Source organism: Pleurodeles waltl, chromosome 9, assembly GCF_031143425.1.
Source record: "Pleurodeles waltl isolate 20211129_DDA chromosome 9, aPleWal1.hap1.20221129, whole genome shotgun sequence".
Taxonomy (NCBI): domain Eukaryota; kingdom Metazoa; phylum Chordata; class Amphibia; order Caudata; family Salamandridae; genus Pleurodeles; species Pleurodeles waltl.
The window spans coordinates 372,658,289-372,681,836 of NC_090448.1; the positions used below are offsets into that span (position 1 = coordinate 372,658,289).

The 23,548-nt window shown below is 42.3% G+C and overlaps 1 protein-coding gene across 1 annotated transcript in view; it reads left to right on the forward strand.

Annotated features, from left to right (window-relative positions):
• The window catches only part of TIMM50 (translocase of inner mitochondrial membrane 50), a 248,473-nt gene that overhangs the window by 30,173 nt on the left and 194,752 nt on the right, over positions 1-23,548 (forward strand). Inside the window, exon 3 of the mRNA XM_069206953.1 lies at positions 3,966-3,997. Within this exon, the coding sequence (XP_069063054.1) occupies positions 3,966-3,997 (32 nt within the window). The remainder of the gene's footprint in view (positions 1-3,965; positions 3,998-23,548) is intronic.

A 23,548-nucleotide genomic window follows, 5' to 3' on the forward strand; every position in this document is an offset into this window, starting at 1 on the left:
GTTTGCAAAAGTATTCCTGGTGTGTGTTTAATCTTAAATCGCTCCCTAAGAAGTTTATTCCCCACTACAGCTACATCAACCGGCCTTCACTCTGATCTAAATTCATAATGCTCAACTAGTTAGCTTGATAATACCCGTTTCTTCCACATCCTAGTGCTTTGAAGCAGATTACATTTGAGATTATGAGGTAACATTGCCTTTGGGAAACACTTTTAGCCAAAGTTTGAACTGAATTTATCTATGTATTTACCTGACAGGGACTAAGAGACCATACTCAAACACCTAACTTTATCAGTTGGGTGTCTGCTTTTCGTGCTTTCTGTAGAATGATGCATTGTAGGACAATGACTATCCTCTGCCGAAAGTAAGCCACAAAGAGCTTTGTCAAAACCTTCCCAGCCTTCTTTGATTTCCTCCACCGTGGTTTTAACTGGTGATTCCAGCACTAGCAAATGAGTCAGTTTCTGTCTTCTCTCTTCGCGAGCGAACGTCTGTTTTTGGCGGGTGAGGAGGTCACTCTTGGAAGGAGAAAGTTCATTCCACCAATGTTTCTCCATGACAATATAAAGAACCACTGATTTGAGCCTGAGGAACCAAAAAGTTCAGTTCTTTTCAAAGCCATACTTGCAGTAACCTGTAGGCAGCGTTCCAAACGTGAAATTACCTTGGCACAGACATTCTTGCACCAGTGAACAAAAACTGGGGGAAACGGAACAGTGATAAAACATATAGGCTCAAAGTTCTGCATCAAAAACAACTTTTTTTGTTTTCCCTTTACGTGTTGTGTAGTTATGCATATCATATTCTACCTTGTGATGTTTCCATTGCATGCTGTTTAGCTCCTTCCAATAAAAACGTGAGTGGCATGAATGCCTTTTAGATTGAAGATGTCCTGTCACTGAGGCAAGTTACTACTACTACTGCATTATGAGCAAATAAAAGTTGCTAGTTTTTGCGCACTGTTTTACTTCGTTTCTAGTGCTGTTAAAATCTCAGTTCAAAGCTGGAATTCCTCTCAAGACACTGTGTCCATTCCACAGAAGCTGTCACGCAGATGATGAGCCTCAGTGGCTTTTCAATGGTTCAAACCTCCTTAGGGCAACAATTTGGGCTACACGTGTGATGTGTGTACGTTTTGAGACTTCTGTAGTGCAAGGACTATTCTGTCTACTTCTAATACATTTGTTCAGTTTCATCAATCAGACGTTCATGCTGCACTTCATTCTCAAACTAGTGTCTGCTTTGGGATTAGCTCACATATTGAACATTCGAGCGGATGTAACCGTTGGGAGTGGATTACTCAAGTAAATTGTCATTTTTGGATTTGGTCTCAAGTGATGGCATTACCATCAGTCCATCTCCATGTCCTTAGCTCAGTCACAGTTCTGCTGGGAGGTGTAGCACAAATGTGAGCATGCAAAGATGAGGCTGAGGTATGCTGGAGGGATGATTTGCTCACACTTCCTGGCCTGACATTACTGAAAGTTTTGAAGCAAGTGAACCTATAAAGTTCCATCCTGCTATATGCAGTGCAGACAAGTATCCAACCCCTTCAAGAACGAAGCACGTTTTTGCCACCCTCATTCTACTCCCCTGCCCCATCAATAATTAACTTTCCCAATTGATTATTTGTGAGCGCCTTTAGTCTCCAGGAGCTCTCTTCACAATATAGCGTAGGTATGCATGCACCTACTGCTTCAGGCAACTTTGGCATCACCCTCTGTGTACTTGTCTCATCTCAAGTATGGGCGTCCAAAGCAAATTTAAGGCAGTAAAATATAAAAAAAAGACTTACTTAGATGATGTTCAAGCCTCTTCGATGATAGTGGAGCGTCTGCCTCAAAGCTTGGCAAAAGGTGGCTTTGTGAGTACAGACTACCTGGTCCTATCTACTTCTCTCCCACCTTGCATCTTCCTTGCCTCTTTCTTTTAGTAGCATATCTGATGTTCAAAGACATGACCACACTGGTTCGCTGCTGCAAATCAGAGGCGTGATGCAGCCTCCAAGGGCGCCTCCCTGCGCATGTGATTCCTTTGTTTCATTTTATTTTTAATTTCTATTTAATTTTTATATTAAATATAAAAATTATGGATTTGCTCTCCCCATTCCATCTGACTTGTTAATTTGACTTCAGTTCTTCTCTGGGTACCAATCTGTGCTGCATAAAACTGATTTCTTCAGACTTCCATGTATCTGTTATGAAGCCCCTCAAGAAAGGCATTGTAGGACTTTTCATAACTTTTAAAGTGAAAATCAGTTTGGCATTTTGCAATAGCTCAGTATTGTTTTGAACCATCAGGATGAATTTTAATAGCTTATTTAATTTAAGGCTTGAAATTAGGGGCACAGTCCTTTTGCAGGGCAGTGACATAAGTATAGCACAACTATGCAATCTTCCTTATATCAGGTATAAAAGTGGAACACTACCGCAGTGCACCCGGCCACATAAAAAGACTCACCCACTTCTCAGGAAAGGCCTGCAGTAATGCCATGCATTATGGCGGCTCAGTAGGATCCCAGATGACTAACTACAACCCCACAGCTGACACAGTTTAGGAACAAAAAATTGTAAGCCCATCCCTCTTCACTGTTGGGCACTCCACAAAAAATCCCTTAACTTGTGTCAACCTGACATGTTTGACCGTCCGATCATTAGCCTATCATCTGCTGTGACCCACAGCCGTATGTAAAATACTCAAAACAATTTTCACTCAAGCAGGTAAGAACCTGTCTACTGACACCTCATGCAGAATACCTTCCATGGCAAACCCACAACCCCTTAGCCATTATTGGAAAAAAAGTGCTTAGAGACCCAGTAATTGGCAAATGTATGCCGTATGTAATGTAACATGGACATGTAAAGCGCAAACTAATTGCCCAAAAAGGTATCTAGGTGCTGGCAGACCGAGAGTTATTCGAAGAGCCAGGTTTTCAGTCCGTACAGAAATTCATGATCATGGTTGCGGTTCTTATGTCCTGGGGGAGGGTGTTCCAGGTCTTTGCTGCTAGGTAGGAGAATGAGCGGCCACCGTCCTGTTTCTGCGAATCCGTGTCGTGTATGCGTGAGTGTGAGGGATGCCGAGTGCAGGTTCCAGGTTTATTGGTGGGGTTGAGTTGATGACTGAGGTATGCGGAGCCTTTCTTGTGCAGTGCCTTGTAGGCGTGGGTGAGTATCCTGAAGTGGCAGCATTTCTGGACAGGGAGCAAGTGGAGTTCACAAAGATGTGGCAAGATTGGATGTGATGTGGGAGGTTGAGTACCAATCTTGCAGAAGCGTTTTGGATGGTTTGCAGCTTGTATGTGAGGTGAGAGGAGATGCCGAAATAGAGCACGTTGCTGTAGGCCATTCTGCTAGTGGCCAGGGCGACAGTTTTTCTTTTGTCCACAGGAAACCACTTGAAGTTATTTTTGAGTATCCAGAGGATGTTGAAGCAGGTGGAGGTGATGGTGTTTACTCGTTGGATAGAACGTTTTACTAATTTCCAAATTGTAGAAAGTAGTTAACTGATTTTTGATTATTGATGTAATATTTATTTTATCAAAACAATTAAAATAAATATGTAATTTCCGAACTGCGTGTGGCATACTCTTTTATGTATGCCATTCCAGAATATTGAGCATGCCTCACCCTAGAACCTTGATTCCTTCAGGACGCATTCAGTACTGCTGGTGATTACTTCTCATTTATCGAGTGATGTTCCATTTTTCCTGTGATGGAGTGCAATATCTGCTTCCTATTCTAAGAGAAATGTACAAAAATATTTTTTGAACAATGCAAGTAATAATTTGAGCTGGATTTTATGGCGAATGTACTCTGACAAACAAAGCAGACTGAGAAGCGGTAATGGATATCACTAGGAAGTACCAATGCTGTGAGCATCATTATGGGGTGAACAGTGGACAGATGTGAAACTTCTCCCAGTGTACAATTCTGCTGTCTAACTTCTTCTCTATTATCTTTCAGGTAGTAATGCGGTGGACGAAGAAGGACATCGGGTAAGGGCTCTTAATGCAATACCAGCTTACATCTGCTTGTCCTTTGAAGTATTCTTACATAGAGAAATTAAATCCTTAATGCCTCCTCCGCCCGTGAACCCTGACTCATAAATCTCTAGTCGGGCTGAGTGTTCAGGTGCTCCACAGGATGGGCTTAGTATTAGAAGCAATGTGTTTGTCTAGGTAGTAAAAGCACCATGCTTGGACTCAAAATATCATCCACTTCCAGTATTTTAAATGGCATGTCATTATAGGTAATTTTAGTGGGGGTGTGGGTGTTAAAGGGATCTTGTTCATACTCACAGTAGTGCAAGTCATGATCTTACACTGGCTTCCTGCCTCTTGTCTTACAGTATCCAATTCTAAGGTGCCATGATAAGAGGTGCACACGGTATGGGTGAGCATTCTGCTCAGAGGTTATATTAGCAGTGGTATTAAAAGGATAGTGGGACTCCATGCCTCACGAGCCAGGAAGATCACCAAACCACTTGCAGCTAACTCTAATGCACCTTCTACAGACACAAATAAGTGTATTCTATCCTGCAGAGCTTACAATGGTGCACGAGATACATGCTCAGAGGTGAGTAGAGCTCAGTATCTGCCGAGTTTATAGTAAGGATGTCCAGCTAACAATAATACACATCATACAGACACAGGTGTCCTGCAGAATACCATTAGTTCTACCTAAGTGATGGAGGCCTTAAGGCCTCTAAAACATACAGCGATACGTATCCTACTGGCCACTGCTGAAATGACCATCATGCTGTTTCTACACATCATATTGGTTGCAGCGAGCACCCAGCAGTATCAAATGAGACTACTTGCAACCTGTAGACCCAGGATTAAGAAAGATTAGAGCAGCAGTGGTCCTACTTGACTGCACCGTTCCATGACTTTCAGGTGGTGGCTGTGTCAACGCCTGTTTCACTAAGGTTGGTATGAATGCTGTATCGGATTTAAAAAAAAAAAAAAAAAACATATAACACAGCTGTCAGTGCAGTTTGAAAGGTCGGTGGCCAGTGGGGTTTATTTCTTTGCAAAATGTCTTTAAAAATGTGAATGTACAGAATAGCTAAAATGATGACCTACAGTGAAAATCAGCAAACTCTTTCTACTGGCTCTCAAATTCTGGAATTAGCTTTCTGTTTTTAAGATTTGGTCCTATGTATCGTTCAAGTTTGACCCTCTGCTACGTGTTACCTCTACCTTGCTCTTATTTTTGTACTGTCTTTTTTTGCATCACTTTTTTTTTTTTTAGGGGTGGGGGGTGGGGGCGGGGGCGGGGTAAAAGTGTCCCAGATCATCAACATAGTTGGTAAATATTTGGCAAGGCCTGGCTTTTCCAGTATGTATTCAAATACTACTGGAGCTCTAATAAGAATGAGATAGTGTGCTCTCTGGAATTATGGACTTTTTGATTGAGTGGTAAAAGAATACAAACAGTGTGCTTCATAAATAAAGTTTAGCTCGTTTTGCCACCATTTTGCTTTTTTGGGGCACCTTCTTCAAGATGTGAAGTCTTCCTGAAAAATCTTTTGAGGCAGGCAGTTTTCTGACCAACAAGTATGAGCAAGCCTTATCTTTTGCACCGCCCATTACTATGATTTATTGCATTCACCTCTTCTTGCATTTGTTGATGGTAAATAACAGATGTGAGGAGAACAGTGAGGGAAAAAAATGAAATTGTTACATAAGACACCCACTTTTTTGTTCAACATGTAGATGCCGATAATGCAAGAGACATTTCAAAAGAGCAAACTAAAAACAAATCCTGTTGGAAACGGATATAGGAAATGTATGTTTTGTATTTTATCGGTCAGCATAGCTGCCAAATAGTCCAGCTCGTTTGACACAAACAGTTCTGGATATTTAACCAATATATCGTTGTATTTTGGGACTTGTAGTTTCGTTTTTTTCTCCTGCTACGACAGCACACAAACTCCTTGCTTCAGATTGCCCCGGATTAGCTGAATGTGTCACGCGTGTTTCATGGATCTCTTTTAAAAAAAAAATAATAATAATAATAATAAAAAATTGTAGTTTTGCCCGTTTGTTGATGGGCTGTTGTATCCAGGTACAAGCAGGCCTGTACAAAAGAAGACATTGTAAATCTGGAATCTACTATGCGTGACATCGGACCTCTTCAAATCTCAGACTGCACTGTGCTACTTGGTACACCCCGTGTTCTGCCAGCCCACTCCACAAGCCCCGCATTTTACATCTTTTTACTACACTCTTGTAGCATATTGCAAAAACTGTGCCGATGAGCTGTGTTCTCATACTCGCCCGCCTGTGCTACTTACTGCACTGTGTCGTGTATTTCTGTCACTCATTCTGCAGGACGTCTTGTTTGTCCGTTGGACCTTGTGAAGTGATATTGGCTGTCTGTTGCGTGTGTTGGCCAGTGCATGATGATCATGTGTTGTGTGACAAGCAAACCTGTCGTCGTCTTTGTTAACTTTGCTTTGAAATAGCTGTCCGGGAAATGCTTCCGCTGTAGAATGAATGTTTGATGGCCTTGGGGTAAATGGGACATATTTTGGTGTATTTGCATTTAAAATCATGTTCAAGTCTGTTTATAACTAGGGTGCGGAGATATAAAAAGGGCGATGGCGCTGTCCCCGTAGTTGGGGTACCCGGCTGGGGCTGATGTCACAGTGCTGTCTGCGCAGGGGCGGGTGGCTGCGTCCAGGCCCTTGCTAATACCGTCTTGGTTCCCAGCCCTTCAAAGCTCGCGTCTGCGGGTGGATGTGAAAGGCCCATTGACGTGAAGGTGTGAACATGTGTCCGCAGCCGCCCACATCCTACCGGCCCTCTGGGAACAGACCTCCGGTAGACTCCCACCCTGGAGACCTCGGAAGTCTTCTCTCCTCACACCAGCGGGGCTTTATGGAGATTAAAAATGAGGATGGCTGTACTCGAGTATGGCGTCTGGTGCGTTGTTATTATTAGATGAGATTTTTTCAGTGTAATCCTAGTATTTTTTATTATTTAATAAGAAGATATTCATCTCTGCCCGTTGCAGGTTCGCATTAAGTTTACGTTTATTACTGCCTTCATCCTCCGTATGAATGGATGCAGACTTCAGAATAGCTTAGATGGTAATAATCCTTTACAAATAGTAGTTTTTTCCTTTCATATCTATATTTTAATTTGTGTATTAAAAATATTAAATACATAGCAATCTATCATCGCCTCTCGGTAGATATGTATTTACCTTCATCGGACAGTGCACCTCCTTTCCACAGATTCGATGTGATACGATTTTTTTTTTGTCTTCGGTGCTCCCGATCAGGGTCTAGGCAGCGGGCAGAATTAATTTTCTTATTCAGACCATGCACTTTGAACTCCAGTACCCGATCTTCACCGGAATAAAATCACACGTTTTGCCCCCCCCCCCGCCCCCCCCCTTCCCGAGAATATGTGCAAACAACTCGAATACATATTAAAATACAACATTGGCGTACCCTGGAGCAGATCGGATAAAAGGTAACGGGTTTTGTAGTATAGTCCCTCAACTGTCTTCAAAAGCCGTCGATTGCTGAATGTCTTGCAAGCTTCTCTGATGACGTGCCTTCTCTAATGCCAATATCACCCATCCCCCCCCGCCCCCGCCAATTTGGAACAGAAGCTGAAAACCGTGCTTCTCTAACTTTCTATCCAGTTCTGGCGTTCATCTGTTATGAGCTTGGGCAACATCTGTCATTGGGTGTATACCATTACATAAATCTCATTGGTGTAAAAGCACTGCACCTTAGCTGAATCTTCTGAGCAAGTGGATTAACTCAAAGTGGAAGTGTTTTTTTGCTAGACATCTTGTACAGAGTGCTTGATCTTTCACTGCATCAGTCTTGATCTGCCCTTACACCCTAACTGTGATTCCATGTGTTAAAGCATTGTGGGTATTTTACATGGTACTCTTTCCGAGACACGCTAAGCAAAATCTTGCCGAAAGCCACTCCAAAATGCTTCTGTGCATACATTGTAGCCGCACCTGTCATCACCGGTTTCTTTCCTGCGTGGTAGCACTGGCTCAGTTCTTCAGTTATGCATAAATCTTTCTTTCTCTTTCAGTTATATTTTCCTCCGTCCATTTGGAAAACATAATTATTTTGGCCTTTCTATAAATAATCCTAGTCAATCCTCCTCCCTATATCTTGTTTACACAAATGTTCTCTGCCTTGAAGTTCAGAGAACATCTAAAGAATATTTGCACAATGTCCACAATCTACTGGGAACTAAGAAATTAGAGTTGTCTGCTTAAACGTTGTTTGCACTGCAGATGTACACTGTCTACTTGTAATCCTGAATTTATGTGCCATCTATTTAAGATGGTATTGAGCAACGTTATGCCACCAACCTAGCACTGGTGGATACATGCAGGTTTTCTAACGCTCTGCTGGCAGTCAATAATAGTTGGAAAGAAAATAAATGAGGGCTAGCACACATTCTTGTGTAACCTCCATGATGATCATTATCACCTTTGTTGCATGTGCCTGCTATACCTACCTTTGTCACTTGTATCCGCACTACGTTCCAAATGTAAGAGTACCTGTCTGGTCACTCTTGCTCAACTCTAGAGCACTACCTTCATATATGGTGACCAGATGTCCCAGATTTGCCCTGGCAATCACGGTTTTTAAACAACTATCCTGGCACCCTGAAACATTTTTTCACATAAATATATGTCCTGGTTTTTGATTGTGGGTTGGGCGTACTTCCACATTAATCTGTGTTGTGCAGTCTCACATTTATACTGGACCTCTTAACAAACCAGGGCCAGAGGTTCACGTGTTTCGAACTATGCTGCCTCCCCTGATTCATGCAGCACAGCAGGACTTAATGAGGAATGAATCTGCACCTAGAGAGCCCACTACCCAAGGCCTGGATAACCAGGAGCCTGACACTGGAGCTCATCACTGCAGCGTTTGGGTGGGTGTGTAAATTATTTAACTTAAATCAATTGAGGATACGTATGTACATAAATATAGGCCCTGAATTAGTTCTTCTGTGTTCGTGGGACAGGGGTGGGCCAAGGGGAATTTAGTCCTATTTTATGTCTCTGTCCGAGCTTTTGATTCTGAAAATCTGGTCTCTCTGCTTATGTAGGATTGCACCAAATGCAGTATTCGACCACCATGCACTGTCCTACAGTGTAGAATGCTGCTTGTCTAAAAATGAGCTTCAGCGCTCTCTAAGGGGTTCTGAAGAGCGATATAAATGCTGAATACTTGTAATAATGTTGAAAGGTCCTCACATATTGACCAGGCTAGCTCCTTCTTCCTTAGGGCAATCAGTTGAGTTTTTTGAAGGGAAAAACATATGCATACTGCCTTCTGCGACCCCCTTTGCCACCATGAACAATAATTTCCTTGTTTTCACCATAGGGAGTGATGTACCTCTAGCCTCTGCTTGTGAGTAATCCAGTAAGTTCTTTCCCCAGACCTAGTCAGGCAGGTAGGTTAATGGTATTAAGATTGGCATTAAGTAGCATGCTTAGGGTTGGCATACTGGCAGCACTGTTGCAGCAAAAGTATTCCACTGAGGGCACAACTGAAGCATTAGTGGCACAATCTGGCATTCATGTTGGGGGAACTCAGGGAGCGGGTGCTCAAAAGTCAGAAGTTGAAATTAGAGCGTTCTGCTGTGGTCCCTGTAAGCAGTGACAGGGGCACACCATGGTTTATGAACCTATAAAGCAGTGAGCTAATGCTCGTTTGTGCCCGCTTCATTGCGTGGACCTAACTGCTAGTTAATCCTGCCAGCAGTTCATCTCTCTAAGCCACTCACTGGTGACCATTACCTTCAGTGCCATTGTTTTACGCCGGTGCCACTCTTTCCCCCCACTCCGACCCTATACTGTTCCACTTGGTGCTAATTGTACCTGCAGTCACATTCCCCTTTATGAAAACGTACACTAGTACTGATGCCTTCGACGAGGCTGGGATTACCAAGCATTTACTGATTTCTTCAAACAGGGGAAGTCTAGCCTGACCGTTCTACACCCACTTCTTATATTTGTAACTCCAGCCGGACCATTTGCTTTGGAGGGTAAGGATTGAACATTTAGTGCTTGTGTTTCAAATAAAATATTTATCTAGCATAAGAGGATATTCACTTTTCTCAGATAGGCGAGAAAGAATAAACCATTGTCTTCCGTTCCCTTAAGTTAAGTGACAGAACCCTTAAAACTTTAAAATACCATTGTTTCTTCTTACTGTTGCATTATTACCCATTTTTGTGTCACCGTTTTATATTTTCTTTAAATTATTTTGAAATCACTCATCTCTTGTATGTACAGATGCACTATTTATATAGCTCAAAGCTAGCGAAAAAAAGCAGCTGAGTGCAGACGTGCCTCAAAAGCAAGAAGTCAAAGTGATTGGAGCAGAAGCTGGGTTATAAGAGGGCTGGTGATTTGTTACTTCATCGTGATATACTTTTCCTTAAAGAGTTGTGCCTTCACTGTCCTAAATTGGAGCAGGATTGCAGCAATCGTAACGGATACAGAGTTGTCATTCCAGATACTGGGAATTTAACGGTGAAAACCTGTTGACTTTTTTTTCTGTGCTGCACTACCCTTTGTCTCTCACCAGTCCCCCTGCAGGCGGGTGCAGTCACTCACTACACCTGCCTGCAGGGAGATCTCTCTCTGTCTCTCCTCAAGAAAATGCAGGCAGCTTGCTGCCTGCACTGGGAAACACTGAGTGGCTTTGAAGCAGCCATTCTGTATTTCACTTGAGTGCAGTTCTTCCAGGACAGCACTTGTTCATGGCAGCCCTAGGAGCAGCACATTCTGCTTAATGTGGCGCACTTTCCCTGTCTGTGCCTGCCCCACTTTCTGTAAGATGTGCAGTGGCTCAAACAGGGAGAGTGTGATGTATGTATAATATGGCCCCTGGGGTTGATTGGATAGCTGGGAGTCGAACCTGTGATGGTTGAATCCCATTTGCAATTGTGTTGTTGATTGGAGTGGGATTCTCAACTGCGTTGTAGAGCTGCATGGCCTATCTCTGTAAGTTTCTAGGGCTTTACTTATTTATTTATTTATCTTTTTAATAATCTCCTGATTGGCTGTCCCTTATTTTATAATCTAACCACCAAGACATACAACCCAGATATCTGGTATCTCTCCAGCCCTACTCCCTTTCTTCAAATATCTTTGAAATAAATTAGTTAATAAGTCACAGTATTCAATTACCCTCGTGTTGCCTCCCCCTTTCGTTTTCTAGTAATTTCTTTATTCTAATTACACTGTTTCTATTCACTCCTTTTTCACTATCTATTGTAATTGTTCCACACCACAATATTGAGTTGTTTGGTTGAGTTGTTAGTCCTGCTGCTACATGCTGAGCCCTCCATGAGACACCAGCTATGTGAGTGTGAACACCATCTCTTGTAATCGGTAATAACACCATGTTCCGCTTGGATTGAAAAATATTTTAGCGAAGCCCTGTGCCTACCCAGCCAGACCATCTTGCCCAGTTTATCACCTGTTAACCGGCTATTGAAAGTGACCATATTAAATGCACCCAGACATTTCAATATTGCTCTCCCACTTTTATCCAGCATGCCTCCCCCTCTGTCCTGTGGTGTACACAAATTACCTAAAATTGCTTTAACAGTATTGTAAAAGGCATAAACGCTGTGTTGCTTTTCCTCTGGCCCCAAGAAAAAAAACTTCCCACAAAGTTGCTGTTAAGAATTACGAATGTCTGATTCGAAAGACGCCTACCTGTTTCTATCCAAGGAAGACTGAAATATCGGGAAACTCCTCTAGTGATATAGTCTCTTTTGTGAGAGATGTCTTAACCTCCCACAGCTGGCCCCAAGTCTGCAACAATCCTATTTAGCTTTCACAAGAACTTTGTTCCAAGCTATCTACCTTCTTTAGCAACAAAATTCCAATCACATTTCGAATGTCAAGTAGCATTTACTAAGTAGCGTTCAAGTTATGAACAACTAGAATCCCCAGGGAACTCCTTACTTGCCTCCTTTGAGCACCTCTCTACTGAAAAGGTTGTATGGGCTCTCCAGTCTTCTAAGTCTTCATCGAGCCCATGCCTGTCACACATTATGGCTCTAGCGCCTGAAGTCCTAGAATCAGCTCTGATGGATCTTTGTAATCTATCAGCATCACATCGATGCCTATGTAATACTTCTTGATTATGAAAAAAAAAAAAATGGTAATCCACCAATATTGAATAACTGTTGCCCAGTTCCTCTACTCCCGCTTCTAGATCCTTCTCAGTGGGGCTTCCGCCTGTTTCACAACACCAAGACTGCCTTAATATCAGTAATAGATAATCTTAGAATGCTGCTGGTCAAAGGAAACTCAGCTGCTCTAAGTTTACTTGACTTGTCAGCAGCATTCAACACTCTCGCTCGTGCTATCCTGATACAAAGACTTTTTCATGTTACAGTATGTAAAAATGGCCTTAGATGGATTTGAATATTTACTGTGACAGATCACAATCTGTTTTCATTATCCTTTTTAAATTTAAGTCAAGTCCTGTGTCCTGCAGTGCTCCTCAGGGCTCAAAGCTCTTTTATGTATATATTTCTCAACACTGATACCTCTGCTTCAATCCTTTTGACTTTTTAACTGGTCTTGTATGCTGATGACACACAAATCATTGTGTCCATCTTCAACAACTTGGAACAGATGTGATCCTGTTTTTGTTCTTGTACACAAAGTGTTCCCTGCTGGAGAAGAGGACAAGTGCCTTAAGCTCAGCAGTGAAGACGGATATACTTATCTTCAGTAACCAGGCACAATCCTGGTCCACATCTTGGTGGCCTTATGAATGAGGGGCTCCACCTGCTCATGCTACCTAAGCAAAACACTCTGGTAATCTCTTTGAACTTAACGTTAATTTGTCTAAACAGATTAGTCAAATGTCCCATACCTGTTTCAGCACGTTACGAGGCTTAGGAAAATTCTCCCTCTTCCTACATCTGCCAAGAAAGCTGTAGTGCACTTCCTCATTACGTCCCAGCTAGACTATGGCAAAAATGTCTGCCTAGCTTTATCGGACTCCTTAAGTTCCTGGCAGGAAGTTATCAAAATCCCGCCTCCAAATCGATTCGCACTCCTTCCCCTACTTCCTTTGTCTCAGCTCACCCTAATAATCTTCACTGGTTCCCTGTGAAAAAGTATTGTTAAGTCAAGGCTTTGTGCCTCACCCACTGTGCCATCTATGACCTGGGTGTTATCCAAGATTTCTCTTGCCCACTTCTGACAGCTTCCTCAAAATGGTGGTAGTCCCTCTCTATCAAATAAGCCCATATTTGGCAGCGCCACCTTTGTTTTTAGCTATCTTTCAGACTCTTGAACAGAGTATCACTTTAAGTGAAAGGCACAGCTGAGTTCCACACTTTCAGAACAAAATGGTAACATTCTGCTTTTCTCTCCTTTACCTAAGCCCAGTCCTTCGTACCTTCCCTGCTGTTTATCCTCTCACTCCCTTTTAGCTTAAAGACACCCCTTTTGGTACTTGCACACTTCATCAATATAACATAACCCAAGCTGTTGAGCTTCCACCAACTCTTCTTTCGTAGTTTTTTCCTTGTCTCCTCTTCAAACCTTAACTAGTACAATTGTGTCAACAGCACACATCATATTAAACAAAAACAAAAAAATCACATTGCGAGACTTGAGCCAGAGGCCTTCCTTCTGTCTCTAGCTATATTTGGAACAAGCCATCATCATCTTAGTCCTTTCGGATATAAACTATGCCAGTGGCCTATAACTTGGAGCCCCTCTCTGCCTAAGTTGCAGACTGCAGAGCAACCAGAATAAAAACAACTTGTTAATTTGAAGATCCAGGTTTTCATTTAGTCAGCCCTTCTGTCATTACATCAGCTGGCTTTAGCTACATGCATTCCCTTTAAATTGTGTGAATTGCACATTTAACCATCAACAGCAAAGTGCCACTCTTCTGATCATAACTTTGAACCTACCGCCAAACTAGATCACTCAGCTCTGAGTTGAACCTACTCTTGGTCATACATTCCTTCAAAATCCCTTGAACTTGTGAAAGCTCCTTCTCAGTTCTGATGCCTATGATAGTGAAGTTAATTCCTTCTTGAATAAGAACTGGCAGCTCCCTTCAAATTCTCCAGTTTTAACATTCCTGTCTTTTACCACTCATAATTCAATCATATAGATTATAAGAAAGAAATAAAAAAACTAGTTGCCAGCATGCATGTCCACGTTTTTGCTACATCTCATGCTTGTGCAAAGACAGCATTTTTCCCCACCATGCTTGGATCATGTTTATGAAACTCATGTACCTCACCCAAAATCTCCAGTATAGGCCTAGCTACATATAACACAATAAAAACCATGCATTTTAAAAAGGGCTTTTGGGAATCTGATGTGAATCAAAACACTTTGCTTTCTCGTGAGGGGTTTGAAGTAATGTATAAATTCTACAACTAAATACCACATGTAGGATTTTGAATGAACCCACATATTGGGAATTACGGAGTAGGACTAGACTAAAATTATCATGTTGACCTTAAAACTTTTATTTCATAGTCTCTCTCCTATTGTCACTACCTTTACACTTTTGCATGTAGACAAAAACAAAACTCTGGTTCCCTTTTATAAAACTACCCAGGGTGCACTCCAAGTGGTTGAAAGATGTATGCCCCCCCCTTTTCTAACCCTTTTTGTGGTACCAGGCATGTAAATCTGCATTGAACATCAAAGGAAGCAGTTTCCGGGCGCGCTATTAAGCGTTGCTCCTAATGATTAGGTGATAATAGGTGAACCTTTGAACTTCTGAAACATGGAAAAAAAAAAAAAAAACAGATCCGAGAGGGAAGAAAGAAGGCAAGAAGTCAAGCAATCACCATGTACACATCCTTGTGCTCCGAGCAGCCTTCCTCAACCTATAAAAAGTTGAAGACTGTGACCAGAACATAGGAGGCACTTCCACTGAAACCCAAGCAATCTGGGTATTCCAGAATTCCATCAGTTTTACCGGCATGTGGAATTCCTATAGCCCTACCCCCAGTACATATTGTTTGGTGTCAAGAACAGCAAGTTTTCATGTCTATTTTGTCCTTGGGACAAGTAGGCCCAACCACCTGCAGCACAAACCCTTTGGTTTCCAGCTTACACTACATTATGGATCAGGGAAGGCCACTGTCTGCAGTTAAGATCATATTTGTGTTCCTATGTTAATGATATTCAAACCTTTATGGTTCATTAATGTAAAGCCTTTATTATTAATGTAAGCACTCTAAGGAAATGTTGTAAGCCTCGGACTGTAGTACTGACAATGGTTCCAGTATAAAAATGTACACACCCGTTTGCAAAGTTTAACACTATGAGGCTACATATGATACTTCCAAAATGCTCTCTTACTAGATGCAAATATATGCACACTCATGAAAGTAGGATTGATGATCTTTGCTTTCAAAATAAATTTTTCACACAAAAAATACAACTAGGAAAAAAAATGTTTTGTTAATTTACTGTGAAATTTTAGGTACTACTTATTTTAAGCATTGTAGGAGGCTGACCTGGCTTATAGTGGGTACCAATGGTACTTACACCTTGTGCCAGGTCCAGTTATCCCTTATTAGTAGTGTTCTAGCAGCTTAGGCTGATAGAGGTAGCTATAGCAGAGCAGCTTAGGCTGAACTAGGAGACTTGCAAAGCTCCTACTATACCACTTATATTGTATAGGTACTATATCATAAGAAAGACAATACTCAGTTACTAAAAATAAAGGTACTTTATATTAGTGACAATGTGCCAAAAATATCTCGGAGGATATACTCCCTTAGGAGGTAAGTAAAATACACAAAATATACACACAAACCAAAATCGGGTTAGTAACACAGTCAGAAAGTAGTGCAAACACTGTAGAATACAATAGGATGCAATAGGCCTAGGGGCAATACAAACCGTATACTAAGAAAGTGGAATGTGAACCATGTGTGTAGAGGGTCGCTGGGAGTGTAATAAAACACTAAGGGTGTCCAGGAATCCCCACCCCAAGACCCTAGAAAGTAGGAGTAAAGTACTACTATTTCCCCAGAAACACACTAAAGTTGTGATAGAGGATCTTGCAAAGACCACAACAGACTGCAAAGCACTGACGGATTCCTGGACCTGAGGACCTGTAAAGGAAGGGGACCAAGTCCAAGAGTCGTGAAAGTATCTAGGGGAGGCAGGAGCCCACTAAACCCCAGATGAAGGTGCAAAATATCTGCCTCCGGATGGAAGAAGCTGAAGATTCTGCAACAACGAAAGATGCTAGGAACTTCTCCTTTGTGCAGAAGATGTTCCACGGAGTGCTGGAAAATGCAGAGTTGTTTCCTTGGCAAAATACTGCAAACAAGCCTTGCTAGCTGCAAGAGTTGCGGTTGAAGAAAAAGGGTGCTGCCAGGGCCCAGGAAGGACCAGGATGTCGCCACTTGGGAGAGGAGACAGAGGGGGCCCTCAGCAACATAGAGAGCCCACGCACAAGAAGGTAGCGCCTGCAGAAGTACTTGAACACAGGTTCAAGAAGTCTGAATACGGCAGTTGTCTCAACACTCCAAAAGAGGGTCCCACGACATCGGATATCAACTCAGGGAGCTGAGCATCGCAGGACAGAGTGCTGGGGACCTAGGCTAGACTGTGCCTGGAGGATTCCGTGGAAATTTGCACAGAAGCCCTTGTAGCTGCAGTTCACGCGGTGCACAGGATTTCTGTCTGAAGAGGGGAGGCAAGGACTTAACTCCTCCAAATTTGGACAGTTGGACCACTGGACAGTCTGGGTCACTTGGGTCCACCACCTGTATTCCAGGGGCCAGGCTCGTCAGGATGAGAGGGGTCCCAGAGTACCGGTGACGCTGAAATTTGGTGCCTGCTGGAGCAGGGGGAAGATTCCGTCGACTCACTGAATATTTCTTCTTGGCTTCCAGTGCAGGATGAAGGCAGGCAGCCCCAAAAGCATGCACCACCAGGAAACAGTCGAGAAAGCCGGCAGGATTAGGTGCTACAATGTCGCTGGTAGTCTTCTTGCTACTTTTTTGCAGGCGTCCTGGAGCAGTCAGCGGTCGATCCTTGGCAGAAGTCGAAAAGAGAGGTGCAGAGGAACTCTGAATTCTTGCAAGTCGTTATCTGAGGAAAAGCCCACTGGAAAGACCCTAAATAGCCCTCAGAGGAGGATTGGCCACCTAGTCAGGTAAGCACCTATCAGGAGGGGTATCTGACGTCATCTGCTGGTATTGGCCACTCAGTTGCCTCCAGAGTGCCCTCACACCTCTGGATCCAAGATGGCAGAGGTCTGGGACACACTCGAGGAGCTCTGGGCACCACCCCTGGGGTGGTGATGGACATGGGAGTGGTCACTCCCCTTTCCTTTGTCCAGTTTCGCACCAGAGCAGGAACTGGGGTTTCCCTAAACCGTTGTAGACTGGCTTATGCAAGGAGGGCACCATCTGTGCCCTTCAAAGCATTTCCATAGGCTGGGAGAGGCTACCCCTTCCCAGCCTTTAACGCCTATTTCCATAGGGAGAGGATTTAACACCCTCTCTCGGAGGAAATTCTTTGTTCTGCCTTCCTGGTGACTTATAAGTTACTTAACTGCAGTGAAAATGGCTGTGAAATAACGTTTGCGTTATTTCACTCAGGCTGCAGTGGCAGTCCTGTGTAAGGTTTGTCTGATCTCCCTATGGGTGGCAAAAGAAATGCTGCAGCCAATAGGGATGTCTTGGAACCCCAATACCCTGGGTACCATATACTAGGGAATAATAAGGGTGTTCCAGTGTGCCAATTAAAATTGGTAAAAGTGGTCACTAGCCTATAGTGACAAATGTAAAGGCAGAGAGAGCATAAGCACTGAGGTTCTGATTAGCAGAGCCTCAGTGACACAGTCGCTACACAGGTATACACATTCAGGCCACAAACTATGAGCTCTGGGGTCCTGGCTAGCAGGATCCCAGTGAGACAGGCAAAAACAAACAGACATACATGTAAAAATGGGGGTAACATGCCAGACAAGATGGTACTTTGCTACAAGCATCATTTAGTAAAATGTGTTGATGTAAACTAGCATGGGCAAAGCCACAATTTCTGACATGGGGGTGGGGGGGTCAGACATTTGGTTTTGTCAATGAGTGTCTTGTTTTGACATGGTTTTTGTATAACTTTATAACTGTGGGAGCTGCCAGGCCCTCACCATTATAACAGTGATTGGGGGGAAAAAAATGCTTTTTCCTCCCCAAAAAATCCAAAAGCTGTGGAAGAAATTGTGGGAATACCACAGATTGATAGGTTAGCAAAATATCGATGTCATGTTTGCTGTATTTTGGGGGACAATGATCAGAACTGGACCTGGGACTATATTACCAGAATGGATTGTTTTGCTTGTGAAACTGGGCAGAACAAAGCAACTGTTTGTTTGTTGTGCAAAAGCTATAAAATATTTTTATAAAAATAATATATTTTTGTTCTCAAAAACCACACATTTTTGCCATGTTCTTGGCATTGAATGAAACTACTTTGTGTGTAGATATGCTCCTTGTGAAAGAGCAGAATGCTGTTACAGTGGAGCCAGTCAATAGACAGAGAAAGAAATTTTATAAAAGCAAAAGGTGTTGATGCGAGACCTAATTAGAAGCCAAATTCCTAAAGCAAGTCACAAAAGTGCACCCATGGTATGTCCTTGCATTAGTGCAGATTTACGGCTTTAAAGACTTGTAAGAATTTGCAGAAGTAGGCAAGGAAATCATACTCCTACAAGATATTTGTGAACTGCATTTTAGCACGAGCAAATATAAATGTGTAGATTTGCTCATGCGAAAATCTGTTGGAACGAAAGTTCACTTTCCCTCCAACCTCCCTTTTTTTTTTTTTTTCCTGACCCTGAAGGAAATTTTACTTCTGCCCTTGTCAGAAGTAAATTTCCAACCGTTCTCAGTCTGGGAAAAGATTAAGAAAGAGCTGGTGAAAGCCCCTAAAACATTGAAATTAGTAGCTTTCCATAGACTCAAAAAGGCATTCAAACCCTGAAACTATTAGTTACTGCTATCTCCAGCCCCAGGATGTAGCTCTGCTGAAAGATGGCAATGTAAGGGAATTGCTAGTATGCAAACCTCACTATAGTATGAGCCAGGCTATAATCAGAACTCTTGTGTAATGAAATTGCTGCCATAATTTGTCACTGAATTACGTGGCTCCAAAGGAACACGTGGATTTTTTACAGAGCAAGTAGATTTATGAAAAAATCTGTCCCATGGGCAAGTAGATAGTTTATTAAATTCCACACCCCTGACCTTAGTCTACCTCGTGTTAGTCCTTTTCTGTTAGAGGGCCCACGTCCCACTGAAGGCTAGCAAGTACTTTCAGTACCATTAGATGGGTACTGAGTAGGAGGATAGGAGCAGGTGTTACATACAGAGTGACAAGCAAGTGGGTGAGTCTCCTTCCATTACACAGAGATGGTCGTGCATGGGATGCTGAGTTTGCAGAGCAACACATTTGTATAACTCAAAACCACTTTCATTTCTATCTAGGATTTTTGTAAAGGGCTACAAATCTCCCTCTAGCAGACTGAGTGTTTTAGAGTGAGAGTACATATAAAGATTAGGATTTGCAGGATAACCGTTGGATAAGATATTTATGTTACTTTGAAGCCAGCAATCGAATTAGTTCAAAAATATGCCCAAGACTTTAAAGAAAATACTCTTAAAATACCAGAGGTGAAGACATTCTGTTCTTGGGTCTCTGGCTAGTCAGTACTTTAGAGGACCAACCTGAGGAGAACTGTCTTAGAGGAGTGCGGTATCCAAATGGTAGGGAGAAGAGGAGCAGATTAAAGGGCTTCCTGAATTCACCAACATCCTTTTGGAAGTGCAAGCTGTAATTGTAGGGAACCCTCCTAAGAGAAATGTGACTGCTATATCGTCTGTATGTAGTCGATCTGGAGACATCCTTTTGCAAACCTAAGGCATTTGGTCCAAATGTATGGGACACATACTTTTCTGAGGTAATTTGGCAGTTGACCATTTGGCACTTTATGTACTAGGCAGAGAGTTTATAACATTTCTCTTTATTTTACTGCGTTGTAATAAAGGGACTTCAGGGCTGGTGTGATGTAGACACATTGTTTCAGACCAAATAGTGCGCTATATACTTTTGAAATGTAGAGTTTTGAGAACTAAAGGCTGGTGAAGCATGTGTATATTATGCATTAGTTATTTTCTGAGAGCAGTGAGTGAAGCAATAGCAGAATCCTATTTATCAGGTGTTGATGTTGAAATGGAGTTTATGAAGAACACGTTTAATTTGGTTGGTAAAAGACAGATCATAGTCTGCATGCCCCCAAGTATCCAGCTTGGTGCATGGGAGTTTGGAGGACAGCCTAATTCCTAAGGCCAAGTTAAAGGGAATTGGGTCCATTTGACAGGCCAAAGAAGTATATATATATATTTTTTTTCGTAATAAGGCAGAATCAGAAGGTGAACCCGTGAAAAACAGCAAAACAAGTTGGAAATGGAGATTTCAGGTTTATATAGCTTTTGGTAGAACTGCGTACAGTCCATTTTCCTAAAATCGTATATTTTAGGAGTCAGCAAGACTGGACTCCATGGCCAATGACAATGTGACCCGTTAGAGTGTCATTCGTGTTGCAAAAGTATAGCCAAAGATTTAACAAGGATTCCAGTATGCCTTGCTGGATTGCAAGAGGATAGTCCCCAATAATTTATAGATGCATAACAGTTCTTTCATTGAACTTCTGGAATCCTCAGTGCAAGATTCAAAATATTCCTTTCCTCTGGTACAGGCTGATTTATAGCCTCAGGAATGTTTCCTGGCAGGCCATATAATCAGTGTAATGGGTGTATGCCATTGTCTTTTCATTGCTCATGCTTGAAATTACAGATGGAGGTTATCCGTGTACAGTTTGTTAGCCTTCAAGGAGCATAGTTTGTGGGTGAGCTTGGCTACCAGAGTACTTAGTCCCTTGGTTAGTTAGGATACCAGGTGATCTAGAATAGTGGTTCTTAACCTTTTCACTTCCGTGGACCCCCACTTTATCATTACTGGAAGTGGGGGATCCCCTCTGAATTATTATTGGAATCAGGGGAACTCCACTCCGTCATTACTGGAAGCCGGGGACCCTGGCCTAAACACTGTTGATGATTTGAACCTCAAAACAATAAACAATGGGGGGGGGGGCGTGGCTCGGACGAGGAGACGCATGGGTGTGTAACTTCTCCTCTCCTGGTGATGCTGTGAGAAAATCGAACATTTCAGCCGCTTCAAGGTCATCATTCTACCACATACCAGAGGATTCCGTCCTGGGAAGCTTCTGGCCTTATAATCCAAGGTCAGAACCATCCAAAATTATATAATTTCAATTTTGTTTCTCTGCACCGCTATGATTGCACGCACCACAAAATGGCAGCGTCCCGAACCTAAACAATGCGAGGTGTGAGCTGAAACGGACAGAATGCTACTATGGGACCACAGACTTTACACTAACTATATCAGAATGCATCTTGGTTAAGTTATACTCTGTCTGGGGCCAGCAGACATACAAACTATTCAATTGAATTGCCCGCTCCCACTCTGCCTGATTTTAAAATGGCGCCAATGTTACGAACAAGTGCTGGTTACTGTTTTTTACACACTGCTACCCCAACTTGAGCGAATGGAGACAATTAAAGGATATCCTTACGCACAGCTTAATCGTTCTTCATGCTCACCGTGGCACCAAGCTAACGCTGACAGATCTTAAAAAGACACCGAACTACAAGGCGCACATGTGCCCTGTACGTTGGATTAGACATATGTAATATCACAGTTGTGCGCAGATAATGATCTAGTATCCTACAGCTGTTCCTAAAAGGACATTCACGTCATATACGGTAAACAACTGAACCTTTCCCTACGTATCGCATTACTCAAAATGGCTGAGAAGGACAACAAACCGTATGTTAAACGTTCCAACTTTTCCGGACTCACCGATCAAAAGTAAGTTGACATTAACAGTACGATGGATATGATCCTGAAAAAACTATCGGGTGTGCATGACCTAGCCAAATCTACCAAAATAAACACTGACTCGATGCAACTTGAACTAACTGCCATCAGGATGGATATTAACACCATCAACAATAAAGTATCTGAGGCAGAACAAAGAATCAGTGACCTGGAAGATACTAGAATTAAATCAGACAAGGAACTTCTCTTCTTTCATACCTCTACGACATCCATGAGAAAAAACATTGCTGACTTGGAAGACCGTAAAAGGCGAGGTAATCTGAGAATTTGTGGTCTCCCGGAAGATTCTGAAACAAAAGAAGACTCACTCAATCAGTGCATTTCCTTCCTTGGGTTATGGCTACCTAATGTTACTAGTCTTCAATTTGATAATAAATTTGAATTGGAAAGAGCACACAGGGTCCCATCTTTCAAACAGCAATATGGATCTCTGACCTAACCCAGACCAATAGTTTGTAAACCTCCAACATACTGAATCAATCTTGCTCTGCATGCGCAAAAATAACCACATCAGCTGGAACAGTTCTAAAATTTATATTTTAAGATTACTCCCAAACAACGGTTGACACAAGTAAAGGATTCTTGGCGTTGCACAATATACTCAGAGACATCAAAATCCGATATTTCCTTTGCAGGGCCAGCGAAATTCAGGATCACAGTACATGGGAAACATTGAATCTTTGATGACCATAACGATCTAAAATCTTATTTGGATAACCGGACTGAACAAGATATGGATGTTAATAGGTCCTTGTCGAACAAAAGGAAAACGTAGCTTCTGTTACATTGAATGTTATCATTAAGTTAGCTACTGAAGTTTCTGTATGCTTCTGAATCGTGAGAGAGAGATCTGTCATCACTATTAGGTTTTGACTGTGTTTAAAATAATAACTATGTTTCATAGTGTCACCCCAACATTTACTTATTCGCATACCACATTGCTGGCCAAAGTCAGACCATACTCCACAAGGTTCTTCTTTGGTTTACTCATGATGTTTGACAGTTATGCTATCACACCTTATAGCAGTTTAACCTAAAGAGTATGTAGATGCTATTATAATACTCTTGTGCTGTTACTTAAATCCTACCAGTTTTCAGCAAAAGTTATATCACAACCCAAGTTACAGTTTTAGTTAGTCTTTATTGATCTCTTCTGAGAAAACAGCTGCTTAGCGGCATGAGTATGACATACTATGATGAATGCTCCGCGTTGCCACGAGAGATGTCTGCTCTTCTTCTGTCACCATCTCCATGGCACTGTTTCATGGCAGGGGTGGGGGAGTGGGCTTCACGGGTGGGTAGGGGGTTGGTTCTATTTTTCCTTTTTATCTTTTTCGTTTTTTCTCTCCTTCCTCTTCTACCTCTTTTGAATTTAACTACTGAACAGTATAGGGTTGATATAAAAGCATCCAAGAATCCATCTCGTACCATCACCATTAGCAAGAGCTCAGTTCACTTTTGAGTGTTCCAGTATTTGTTGTGTGAACTCTGATATATGAACATTGTACACGCATATAGACTCCACCTGCATATCA